Source organism: Antrostomus carolinensis, unplaced genomic scaffold (assembly GCF_000700745.2).
Source record: "Antrostomus carolinensis isolate BGI_N321 unplaced genomic scaffold, ASM70074v2 scaffold12854, whole genome shotgun sequence".
Taxonomy (NCBI): domain Eukaryota; kingdom Metazoa; phylum Chordata; class Aves; order Caprimulgiformes; family Caprimulgidae; genus Antrostomus; species Antrostomus carolinensis.
This window is the reverse complement of record NW_010311452.1, coordinates 5054-18291: the sequence shown is the minus strand read 5'-3', so window position 1 is coordinate 18291 and position 13238 is coordinate 5054. Positions and strand designations below refer to the sequence as shown.

At 41.9% G+C, this 13238-nt stretch overlaps 1 protein-coding gene across 2 annotated transcripts in view; it reads right to left on the bottom strand.

The window, feature by feature from the left end:
- Positions 1-12872, bottom strand: part of FASN (fatty acid synthase) — a 37106-nt gene extending 24234 nt beyond the window's left edge. For both annotated transcript variants that reach the window (XM_010166748.1, XM_010166747.1), the window contains exons 1-13: positions 12723-12872; positions 11630-11782; positions 11053-11226; positions 9953-10153; positions 9403-9525; positions 8564-8679; positions 8192-8326; positions 4933-5392; positions 4388-4575; positions 3429-3618; positions 1861-1955; positions 1310-1444; positions 803-1006 (exon numbers count right to left, since the gene is read on the bottom strand). In XM_010166748.1, the coding sequence (XP_010165050.1) occupies positions 803-1006; positions 1310-1444; positions 1861-1955; positions 3429-3618; positions 4388-4575; positions 4933-5392; positions 8192-8326; positions 8564-8679; positions 9403-9525; positions 9953-10153; positions 11053-11226; positions 11630-11782; positions 12723-12849 (2301 nt within the window). In that variant the 5' untranslated portion in view covers positions 12850-12872. The remainder of the gene's footprint in view (positions 1-802; positions 1007-1309; positions 1445-1860; positions 1956-3428; positions 3619-4387; positions 4576-4932; positions 5393-8191; positions 8327-8563; positions 8680-9402; positions 9526-9952; positions 10154-11052; positions 11227-11629; positions 11783-12722) is intronic.
- Between the last annotated feature and the right edge of the window lie 366 nt (positions 12873-13238).

Sequence of the window (13238 nt, the reverse complement as noted above, 5' to 3'; positions counted from 1 at the left end):
AAATAAAAAAGACCAGTACTTGATTGAGACTTAAGGGACAGACACAAGACCGCAACACTGATCTTGTGGAGCAAGTGCATCCTAATGTATCTCATGTTCTGCATCCTCTACTATGGAGCTACTTCCATAAAGATCAATTCTTACAGGTGTGGAGAAAGGAATAGTGATCTGATCACTAGGGGAAAGGAGTTTATGAAGAAAGCAAGCTCCCGTGGTCTCAAGACTACTTGGTCTAGGACAAGAGAGAAAAACACCACTACCAGCCACCACTTTCTAAGACAAGAACCTCAAACCAAATTCAGTGTACAGATGGTGATTACACATTTTTCTTAGAGAAGGCCTGTTAGTCTTTAATTTCTCCCTTCACTCCAAATTCTGCACACACTATCCATTGGATCCAAACAATGAAAAGCTCTTCTTACTCATTGCACAGTTCAGAGAGCTGACTATCAACTATGTGAAATGAATGGCAATGAAAAAAGGCAAAAATGTGAATGTCTGGATGAGGAAGTGGTATGTGTTGGTATTTTTATACATATATGTATTTTAATATTAACGTACATCAGCCCCCCAAAAAACCCAAACCAAACAAATTCAAAAATCAAGAAAATATTAAAAGAGAGACTCAAAAGTACTGGAGGGAGAAAGGGTTCTCAGAACTAGAAACGGGCCTCTCTAGAAACTAGAACGGGCCAGGGTTGCGGGGAGGGACAGCAGCATTCCCTAAGTCCTCAGACCCTCAATCTCTTTCCTGCAGCAGCGTATCAATATAGTATCATACTGATACAACCTAATACAGTACCTGTAAAAGAGCATGTGGAGCAATCTCTACTACAACGGCATTCTCTGGAATATGCTTCAGACCTTCGTGGAACAGCACTGGATTCACTAGGTTGTTCACATGATACTCTGCAGAAGAATTCCTAGCCAGATCACTCTGCCACTGAGATTCGGGGATAGATGTACTGATCCATCGTGCTGAACGAGGTTTAGGGTGTGGAATGACCTACAGACAGACAAGGGAGAGGGATAGGAAGAAGACTTCCATGTCATAAATAATGATAAGATAGGCAAAAACAAGCAGCCCTTCCTTTTTGCAGGCTATTTTTCTCAGCTTGATTGCTCAGGACTCCCTTCTGCTTGATGCAATTGGACTTCAAACCTTAGGTCTCACAGAGGCCTACGTGCTCTTCAAGAGATTTCCTTCTCCTCTTAAAGAAAGGAATCCTCTTAAGCTCAACATCACCTATACTCAAATCCAGGTAGTGCCCAAGCATAAGTCATGAGAGCCATAGTTTGGCAGCATTACCTTTTTCAGGGCACTGAGCAGCACTGGTGCAATAGATGCCATGTAATAGGAATGAAATGCGACTCCAGCACTGCGCACCTCCTTTGCGAACACGCCATCCTTTTTCAGTTTGGCTACAAACTCATTCACAGAATCCTAAAAGAAAGAATGTAAGCGAACTCAGTAAAAGCTCACAACGTATTGGGGATCTGTACGAGTCACTGTACTTCCCCCATGCCCTTCATCACTTGCTACTTAAGGCAAGCTATATTTGGGATGAGGTTATTGTCCTTCTCAGTCTTATAATTTATCACTTATTTTGCCCCTTGCTATAAGACTATTCACCATAAGAGAACTTTTATTACTAGCTTACTGAAGCACTAACATCACTTTCTCTCACAGAACATTTGAGTGTTTAAGTTTATACAGAGTACCGTGTCCTCTCCCACCACTTTAACCCAGATCCCTTTTGCAAACAGCTGAACTTTAACTCAGCTTCACACTTTCTTCAAACCAAAACTTCACCGGTCCAACCGGAACTCCAGTATGCACCGTATCGGCTCCTTGCTCACCAGAGGCCCTGAAACAGTGACAGTATCTTCAGAGTTGTGACAGGCGGGTACCACATTTGGAGGACAGCGTTGCCTACATTCTTCCCACGTCAGACCTGCAGAAGGAAGACCTCAGGACAACACAAGTGTTTCTAGCAGTGAGTTTCTCCCCTCCCTCATAATGGGAGGCAATCTTAACTGCACAATCACTGTGCTTAATTCAGCATTTTGCAAAACCAGGAAGGATTCATAAGAGAAAGACAGACATCCCTCCTTTCCCCAAAAGTGATTCTGCAAAAGCTAAGGATATTTACCTCAGGGCTTTAACATGACATTTATCACTGTGATATTGAGCACAAGAACAGAAGACTGAATCTTTGTACCACCCCGTTACGGGATGGGCTGAGGGGGAACCCACACACTTCCAAAGAAGTTACAGAACTGGTTGTTTTGCCTCATCTTGCCCTTAGCAATCTGAGCAAGAACAGGAGAGGGTCACAAAATATCCACAGAAATTGACAACTCTAGCAGCTTAAACCAACTTAACACATGCAGCATCTGGTCATATATTACATGGATACAAGCCACAGGAAGAACTTGAACTCAAAATCAGATTACAAAAAACATTATATGCAGCACTTGGAGATAAGTTTGGCAGTAAGAGTGTAATGTATTTAATATCAAGGAAAAAAAAGCTAAATTAGGTAGGTAGTCCTTTGTAGCATTAGTTAAAGTAAGGAGTCCAGGATTATTAACAAGTAACCTAGTCAAACATACTGCGTTAGACCTGCAACAGCTTTTCTTTGAAGTGTTTCAATTTTTAATTGACCACCATGTCCAGTAATAAGAAACAGAAGAACAACAATGCTACCAATAATAAATTTATTTTTAAACATGTAAGCGACCATGAAGCCACATCATGAAGAAAAACTGCTGGGTCCAAAAGGTCAGAATTTCACCCAACAGTGCACAAAACTATACAACTTAAAGCAACACTGAGCAAAGCTTGCTCACAAGAAAGCTTCATCCTAAGTGCTATTAGGCCCAAGTAAGTTCTAATGGCATTAAGTTCCACTAGCCAGTTGCCTGGTACGTAATGCTGGCTTACTGGTTTCACATCTCATTACTCTTGCAGACAATCAGAAATATCTTAAAAAAAAAAAATTAAAAAAATTTTAAAAAGTGCATGTATGTGCGTGTATACGCACATACATACATATCTATCTATCTCCCTCTATCGCCAAAACCCCAAGTGCCTTAGATTTTCACCTCTCTTTTCAAGGAGGTTATTTATCAGGCGTCTGTTACTGGTCACCTGTCAATAAATCGAGTCTCAATTTCCACTTATTTTTGGATTGATTACCAAAATTCTGCTGTATTCCAGGTCAGAGATTACTACCATTATATCAACTTCAAAATTTAATAACCTCTTCTACATCAGAAGAAAAAGAACAGGCAACAGTAGCCAAAATCTTACAGACATGATTGTCCCCACCAACACATTTCAGTACCAAAATTTATCCCAACGCCATAGAAGAGAAATCAGATGTACTTTCCTGTATCACTCTTTTGGTAAAGAGTATACCTACCAACAGCAGCCATTCCTCCGGGCGGCAGTTTAGCCTCTTTAACACACCGTCCCCGCCAGTAAGCGGCAAGAATGGCTTCTTCCTGACTTAAGGAGTTATCTGCATAGCCACAAGCTAGCTCTCCCACTGAGTGGCCCAAAATTCCATCAGGCTGCAGACCTGCAGCCTTCAGCATATCAATCTGGGCAATCTACAAGGAAAAACAGGATCAGTGATTCCATGCCAGAGTAAGCAGGTGTCAGGCCTCAGAGGCACACAGCAGTAATGAGTATATTACAAAATGGCTCTTTGGTACAGACATTCTTCTTGGCCTCACTGCTTTTCCCTCCTACACACAACTGCAGCACCAGCCTCATTTCAAAGCAATCCCAAGAATCGTTACGCGACTCCAGTATTGTTTGGGCCTTCCTTCCACTAAGAACCTATTTCCAACAACAGAAAGTTGCCAAGAGCATGTCTATACAAAGTAAGAGGCAAGACCAGCTTTATAGGACACTTTAAAAGCTCTGTCTCTAGTTTATTGAGAAACAATGAATCTCACGTTGACAGAATTAGAAGAAATGGCATTTAGCATCATTTAGTTAATTTGCAAACAAATTTTAGGAGGCATTCCATGGAACCTTGTTCCTTGGCACAAACATTTATGTAAAACCTGAAAGACATTCACTAGTCTCTTAAAAGGAGAAACTGCCCCATATACACACACACAGATACACATACAAATCAGTTTTAGATCAGTATTTGTCCAAGCACCTTGCAAGTGGCAGAGCCGAAAACTGTCAAGGGTACAACACACTCCTCCTATCAGAGAGATATTTCTAACAGCTGCCATTTGCTTACGACACAAAACAAGCTTCCCTTGATCAGTATGGAGTGTTACCGGCCAAGCTGACAACCTGTCAAAGCATGCTTATGTGGATTGAGTCCAAGACCCCCTCTACCAGTCATTTGAGTCTTACCTGAATAGCAGCTAGTCCAACAAATGCATGGACAGTGTCATCAAAAGTGTTCTCATCTGCTTGTAGAAGGAGGTCTGACACTTTCAGGCCTGTGTTCTTCAAAGCCTCGTCTGAGCGCAATATAGACTGGCGAAACAAATCCAATTTCATAAGGCTCAGGCCCATACCTTTCCACTGTGTTCCCATGCCTGCATGATAGGCAAGGAGAAAGTGAGCTTTAGTAACATTGCATAAAAGGAACAGACATCATGCATTTGCTCTGGCAGTGAAAGAATTCTATTTAAGAGCAAAATATTGTACATTTCTAACACCCTCTAAATTAGGTACTGATTTTTATTTTCCTGGACTTTGCTATCATCAGAAGATAGCAAAGTTGGGAGGATTAGATAAAACACAGGATACATGAGTCTCTTAGACATATCTCAGGGCTGCAAAATATTTCTTCATGTTTGAGTGGAAAACAACATTAGAGCACAGAATTCAGTTGTTCAAGTCCCACATCTACAGAGGAATGCAGAATCCTGGACCCACAGCTGCACACCTACCTGAGCAGATGTACCAGAGTGGTCTACCAGATGCTTGAACGTGCTGAACCTCTTTTATGTCACTCTCAGTGCCCACTAGTGTGTAGCCCCTGTAGGGCATGGAGGATACAGGAACTGCAGCGATATCACTGAGCAGGCTTACAAACGGGCTGCATCTTCCATGCTTTCTGCTCTCTTGAATTAGTATTTCCACAGCTTCCTGGGTTCTGCCACAAACTTGAACCAGTCTTGGCATGTTATAAATCTCCAGAGGCTGGTGTTTGTTCTCATTTGGCCTCAGAATGACATGAGCATTAGCACCTCCAAAGCCAAAAGAGTTGATACTGACAAGGCCGCCTTTCACTGGTGTTGGTTTACAAACTACCTCCAAAGAGCCATCTTGTAAGGCAGGAATATCTGGATTTGGGGTATTGAAATGAAGATTTGGAGCCCACAGCCCATGTTCCAGAGAGAGAATGACCTGGAAGAAAAAACAGAGGGTTCTGTGCTCCACATTTTCTTGTGACAAACATTATTTTGTTGTTACAGTTTCACTATAAATGACCATGTAGCACACACTAAAGCAGCTCTCCATATGTTTGGATAAAGGGACACTTCAAATAATAGCACTACTGATGTTAGTGAAGTAGTACCTACTTCACCTAGGCAAATTTTAAGTCCATGCAGGAAGTCAGCAGTGAAGGTAAGGGTGGTAGCTTTAAGTTTAGCTTCCAGACCCTTTCTAACTGCAAAGCCATGCAATCTTGCTGGACAAGCAGCCTGGCTAAGAATATCACATCTTCTTTCTCCCCTTTCAGATCCTGTCCCTTTATCACACTCTGCTTCATCTCTCCCCAGTTACACACGCCACCACACATGCTCTTCCTTATCACAACAAATGCTTCCATTTCTGCCTTTGCTGCAAAACAACCAAGCTGAATCACTGGTAAAGGAGCTTGCTTAGTGCTTTGCACCCATTTATTATCTCCTTGATCCAAAAAAGCAGGTACAGCAGACTGGACAGAACTGGCAGAGCCAAAAGGAAGTACAGAAACAGCATGAAAGTTAGAACAGCTGTGCCAAAAAAGCAAGAGCTCCCTTCTCTCAGCAGCATCTCTACCAACAGCCTGTGACACCAAGCCCATACTCCTCTGTGGCATAAGTCCAGCAAATCACAGACTACAAGGTCAGTTGCAAACACACTGTGCTCTGTATGTTTGGCACTTCCTTCATCACCTCAAAACGGTCAGAAGAACAGATACTGGTTTGGGAATTATCAGACACAGTAGTCCAAGTTGACTATCAGACACAGCAGCCTACCTGGGAGAACAACCAGAATAAATGCATGATTTGAACTCCAGTTAGCATGTTTAAAGTTGTAGTCTAAGTATTTTCATGCACACTGTCCTACACCTACAATACTATGCATTATGAACTTGCTGTTGCTTTACACAGCATACATATTTGTACTTTTAAGTCTGCCATGGTTTCTACACAAGGTTGAGAGTACAGTACAGTAAGTGTACACCAGAGCCACCAAGAAGCTCTGTCTTTGCTGTATAGCAAGTAATTACATAGGCTGAGTAGTTCAAAGGTTCTGGTGAGTCTTCCCTCCCTTACCAGAATTTAACTGAAGTAGCCTTGGCAAGCCCTAGTTTATTTTCTACTTGCCTACATAATTAATAGATTCTCTTCCAAGTCTGAAATCAGATACTTTCAAGACTTATTTTCCTAACTAACATCTCACTTATAATAGTATTTTATGGAATTCCAAAAGAAAACATTCCGGGAAACTGCAGACTTCCTGAGACAGTTACTGTCTAAGAGATGACAGTGGGCTTGGTGTCATTTCTAGCTTGGTCTCAAGGATGCCTGATTTGCCACTCTGATTAACTTCCAAATATTAAAATAGCAAGTGCTGCCCAACTTTCAAAGAATCAAAAACAGAGACAGAGCTTCCATTATCCTCCCAAAGGTTCAAACGCTTTCAAGACACCAGATCTGGAAACGAGACCTAACACAGCTTAATGAAACCGTGGTAAAAAGATATTCTAGCAGGCATGATGGATAACATGGGCTCTTGCCTGCGGGTGTAAGTTCTGATACAAAGTCAAGTGAGAAAACTGTCCAAAAAAGAATGATGTCAGAGAAGTCTTCAAAAACAAATTGTGGCTCTCATCTTTGCAGTTCTACATCCTCTAAGAAACACAGACAGGGAAACAGTATCTCAAGGTTATGATCCTCTCCTGACAGATCACCGCAGAACTGCACTAAACAAACTTGTTTATAATGTATAGCATGGTACAGACAGAGAAGTTTATTTTGTGACTCAGTTATCATTCCTTCTATGAAGGTAGTGTCAGAGACAGTGGTGCTAAAAAAAGTAAACTTTCCTCTACAGAGGGACAGACACTGCTGTCTCCATTATTTATTTGCAGATGAGGCTATTCACAGCAAGTTCTATGTATTCACGTTGCAATAACCACTTTAAAAGAGCCTAAAATTCTAGCAATGACAGTGTACGTTCAATTTGTGTGGCTCTAAGGCTGTCAGTAATAGGCTTACAACCAAATGTGCACATTAGCTAGCTCTCTGCTAAGCAGTTTAACAGCCAGAGCCAATAGATGATTGTCTGCCTACAGCAGTAGTTAGTAGGCCAGTTGCTAAGACAACTAGTTATTCAATCTGGTAGCCTCACCCCAAAGAACTCACCTGGCTTCTTGCCAACATGAGAGAAGAAGAGGAGATGATACACCCCTGACAGACAGACAGAAGGATCAGCTACTCTTTTAGCGCTGAAAGCCCATACTGCCTCTTATCTTTGGTCATTGCCAACTACTCCAAACATTTAAATCCCTCTACTTGTACACTCCTCAAATCCAAATGGCTTACAGCAGCATTCTGTTGGAAGGTCCAGTGTAAGGACCACCAAAAAAGTGATCCAAAGCCTTGATTCTGAGCAGAGTTATGCTCATGTAGAATTCAGTAGGAAGGAGGAACTAAAGTGCATGTGCACATGCATGCACACACTTCTGTGTGCACAGAGCAGAGGGCCACCTGGGCATTCCATGTCCAGCTTGCAGAATATCCACCTGAGCTTTTAAAAGTATTTGCAGGTGGAGCAAGAAGTAGATCATTAATAAGAATCACATGATTTCTCATTACCAGTGAGCATCCTATCCTGGATCAGTGCAAATTTTCCTTAGAACAAAAAAAACCCAAAACATTAAAAACACCCCCACACTGTTGTGTTCCCCTCCTCCCACAGTTTTCCTGTTACCTTGGCTAATGCAGCAAGCCCAGAGGCAGGCTCTGGATGACCCATGTTTGACTTGGTTGATCCAATCAACAGTGGCTCTCTCTCACATTGACAGAAGACATTTACAATGCCATTTACTTCCTGTGGATCTCCAACCTAACAGGAAGAGAATCAGCACGGCTATTAGCTAGCACTTCCAAAACACATCACAAGAGAAAGATCAAAATGTTTGAGTAAAATCCAGAAGCGGTGAAGCAGTACATATTCTAGCAACAGGGAGAAGTATCGTTTTGGAAAAACAAAGAATAATTTAACGGAAAAGTGTGTCAACTGATGCAAGGGAAGAAAATAAGGGAGAAGAAAACACTCCAAACGCAAAGGGGCCATGCTGACCTTGGTGCCTGTCCCATGAGCTTCAACATACTCCACTTCTCCAGGTTTGATACCAGATTCTCTGTACAAAGAGCTGACCAACTGCTGCTGCATCTCTCCAGATGGGAATGTCACACCTAGGACCAAAATTGCTGTCAACTGCTCTCTCCTATCAGATGCTTCCTGTTCTGATTTTAGCACCCTTTCAACTGCTTGGGGCTACCAGGTCAAAAAAACCCAAACAAAAACAAATGGACCCCCCCCGCCCTGGCAAAAAAAAGAAAAACCAACAAAAAACCAAAAACAAACAGAAACTCTTCCATTATTTACATCAACGTCCTTAACATGAAACACAATAAGCCTCTCAGATGCTTTTGAAGAAGAGCAGAGGAACCAGAAATGGACTGAAGCAGTGAGTTAGACTAGTGTGAAGAGACACTGGTTAACAGAATACTAGGAGATGTCTAGGTCAAGCAGAACATGTAAAACTTGGTGTCTCCATAACTATAGAGTGGAAGAAATGGGACAGCAGTAGGGAAAAAGCCTTACAGTCTTAACACCATCTACATTTCCACCATCAGTGCAGAAGTTACTGTAGATGTACTGAGGAAGGCTAAACTAGCAACAGGACATATCTGTTACTTTGCGCAGTAGATACCTTCACTTGTCTCCTTCAACTTCTTTACAAAATAGGGTTCTGAACTTTGCATTACCAAACTAGAAAACAAAAAAACCTCCCCAAACAACAGAAAACCTTCACACATCTAAAGAAGAACCCCACAACAGCCTGTTCTTGATGACAAAGACTCTAGACTGAACAGTTCTGTAGGTATCTCACTTTTCAGAGGCTCAAGGCCTACCTTGCTCCTTAAAGCCATCAGTGTTGCTTCCAGCATTGACTATTGTGGCATAGATCCTCTTAGCCATAGATCTCTTGGTCAAAAGAACAACAACAACAGCTTCAGAGCGACAATATCCATTTCCTGAGAGCAGAAATAAAAGAGTCACTAATTCTGCTCTGCTTTGAGAAAGTTGCAAAAAAACATGCATTAATGTAACCTCATTCCTAACCAACTGCTTTGAGAGTATGACATATCAATCTCTTAAAAAAAAAAAAAAAGTCTCAGAAAGGCTTGCTGCTCATCACAAATGATGACAGAAAGTGTCCATCAAGAGAAAGCTATTTCCTCTCCCCAGTGACTGAGAAACAAACCGTATAGTTTCCTTCCCACATTTAGTTTTCCAGGTACAATGGCACATGCAACATCAGGTGCAGGGTATGTCCCAAACAGTGCACCTAGGAAAAACTATGAAGCTAGCTCTTTACTGTATTACAAGAGTATCTGGTCACAGACTCCACAGTAGAGTTCCTCTCATACAACATGACAACCTTTTGTACTAACACCTTACCTGAAACATCAAATGCCTTGCAGGCACCATCAGGACTAAGCATACCCAGTTTCATGAACTGCACAGAAGTGTTGGGTTTCAGCAAAAGGTTGACCCCTCCTACCAAGGCTGCACTGCACCGTCCATGACGAATAGCCTTAAAAGCATTTTCCAGAGCGACAAGACTAGAGGAGCAGGCTGTGTCAATAGTTATGCTTGGTCCTTAGAGAACAAAAATGGAAAACAAAAGAGTTGGTTTTCACTGTTTATTTCCTAGAGTTGCTCTCCAAAGACTACAGGATGGCAATACAAGAGAAATATATTAAAAAAACCCCATTAAGTAAAGAGTTGCTTCAGAACATAACTGATAATCCTGAAGAATCACCACCTCTGCCTGCTTACCAGGTAACAAGGCATGAGAAAGGTAGAAAAAAATTGCAAACAGTTTGTCTTTAAGGGTATCTTTTAAACTTCCATCTCTATCTCCATCAAAAAGAGATATTGTAGCTTCACAGGCAGGTCTCATTTATTTCCCCATTCTCAACAGTAAAACTTCTCCCCCCTTTCTGGTGCTATCCTTGTCATTATCTCTGTTCTCTGTTGCTCTGCAGAGCAATTCCCATCCCTCCACCCACTTCAATGCTGCACACTGTTCAAGTCATGTCTATGCCTTCAATTACAATGCTTTGGTGGCTCTCCCACTTCTTCCACTTTACTCAACATGAGCCAACTGTTCCAGTCAGTTTGTCTTTGGGATAGTTGTCTTCTACATAGCTTGACACCAAATAGCAGTCTAAAGACTGGAAAGGACCTAGGCCTTTTTAGGAAGGCCTCGTGACATCATCATCCTTCAGATGAATGCCAGCTATGCCCACCAGCTGCAACTGAGTTACAAAGCCTTACAATGAGTCTTATCACACACTTACAACACATTTTCTGCTTCTCATATGCTTCTCATAGTTGCATGTTACTTTCTCATCCCAAAAGGGTTCTACATCATCATATCCATCCCACTCCTCTACAGAAACTGTGGTACAGTTTCTGTACAGAAATCTGTACAGTACAGAATCATGCTCTAATTTCAATTGCTGATCAGCATCGACAGGTTTAGGGGCACTTACCTGTTAAGTCATAAAAGTAGGAAATCCTGTTGGCGAACATGGCACGCTGGCAGCCAGTCATACTGTATCCCAAAAGCTCTTCTGGATCTTGGCTAAGGGCTTCAGCAGCTTCTGACCCACTGGCACCAATCCATACACCTGTGTCTGTGCCACAGAGTGTGGCCGGATTAATACCTATGGGGACATTGGAAGATGGATTACAGTACACAAACTTATAATGAGGGGAAAACTGGGGAGATATCAGGTATGCTGGCACCAGTTCATGAAATACTACTTACTGTCCCTTTCTGGCAGGCCTACGAGCATTGTTCCCTTACCTATAGTTACATTTTTGTATTATATTTTGTCTTTTATCTGTTTCAATTGCAGACCTTACAAGTCTTACTGCAGAGTCCACCAGAACTTTGGTATTGGCTTTTGGCCAGAACATACTGCGCCCAGAGACAGTTCTTCAGCTTAGATGGGCATTGGTAGAGTCTTGTGTAAAAAAGTATATGGACACACAGGTGAAAATCTGTACCTGCTGCACAGACACAATATAGCACAATTCTCTCCCTTCAGTAATTCAGCTGCTTACCTCCATCCAGAATAGCTTCATAAGAAACTTCCAACAGCAAGCGAAGTTGAGGATCCATTGTATGAGCTTGTTTGGGGTGAACCCCAAAAAAGGATGCATCAAATTTGCTTATGTCCTTGAGCTTTCCATTTCTTTTGGGCAGTCCATAAATACCTGAGAAGAAAAATTCAATGCTGAGTCACAGAATACATCAGTTTTGAAGCAGCAACCAGCTGAGACAAAGTACAGAGTGAATGGAGATGATTCTCAATTACACATGAAACCTCAGTTCCCTGAAGCAGAACTCAAGAGTGCTGCATGAAAATCTACCTACTCATGTCTCTGAATCTCATTTGGAAATGAGAACACTGCATTAACAAAAACAATTGGCATTTTTTAAGACTCTCCAGTCTTTAGACTGCTTTCCAGTCTTTAGACTGCTCTCTTATGGTGCCAAAAAACATCTATCTAATCTAATAATTTTTACTTTGCCAAGTCGTATCAAGCACATAATCACGGAACGGTTTGTATTAGAAAGGACCTTTAAAGGTCACCTAGTCCAACCCCCCTGCAGTAAGCAGGGCCATCTTAATAAACAGAGTCCAAATCAGTGGTTCTACTCAGTCACCAGTAAGAAGAAAGAAAAAAGCCACTTTCCACTTCTGCAAATTAGTAGCTTGAATTGGATAGACGTGTGCCAGACACTTCAAAAAGACAATCGGACAGAAAAGAATATTGTAAAAAGCTATAAATCACAGGACTGTAGTCCCTGTGCTACCTCTAAATCAATAAAAATAACAGAGTAGTCTTACTACCATAGCTATCAACTGCAGGCATAGGATTCATGTTGCCTAGCTGCTCTGTCATAGTGTTCTTTTATTTTGAAGTAAACTACATACTATTTACAAGCTACTGCTGCATGGGACATGGCATTATAAAGTGGATTGCTTGAGACCTTAATAAAAGTGTTCTGTTCCTGAATTTCTTGATGATGTATCAGAAACGCATTCAGAAGCTCAGGCAGGGTTTCACATTTGATAATTCCTTTCCTTTCATAGGATAATTAAAACGCTCACAACTCATGGCTCCAAAAGAAGTGTCAATAAGCACTCACCTGGTTTCCACCTCCGATCATCCTCTGTGACCATATCAACTCCATTAAGCAGGTTTTCCCAAAACTCTTGCAAGTTCTCTGATTCTGGCAGCTTCCCTGCTATGCCTGCAATCACCACGTCCTCCATCTCTTAACTTCTCCCTGTTGCTGAGATCCACAAAGCAGAAAGACTAGTAAGATTTCACACAGAGAAGGAGAGTATATGTATCTCGTCCTCCTGACATGTTGTGACAAACAAGCATATTTGCAGGAGAAACACCCACACAGGAACAGCCCATGGAGTCTCTACTGGGGGGGGGGGTTAGGGGAGGGGAAAGACACTCCAACTAGTTAAACGGACCATAAGATCAACGGGGACAACGAGGATGAGAAAACTGATCCTGAAGGACTGTTAGGCTCCGAGAACCACCAATTCCTACACGGTAACTAGAAAATGAACAGTCTAGCTCTACCAAGTGCAAAGCCTCTGTGAAGTCAGCAGAGAAGAAAGATTAACATGCTGGAGCAGAGGCGGGT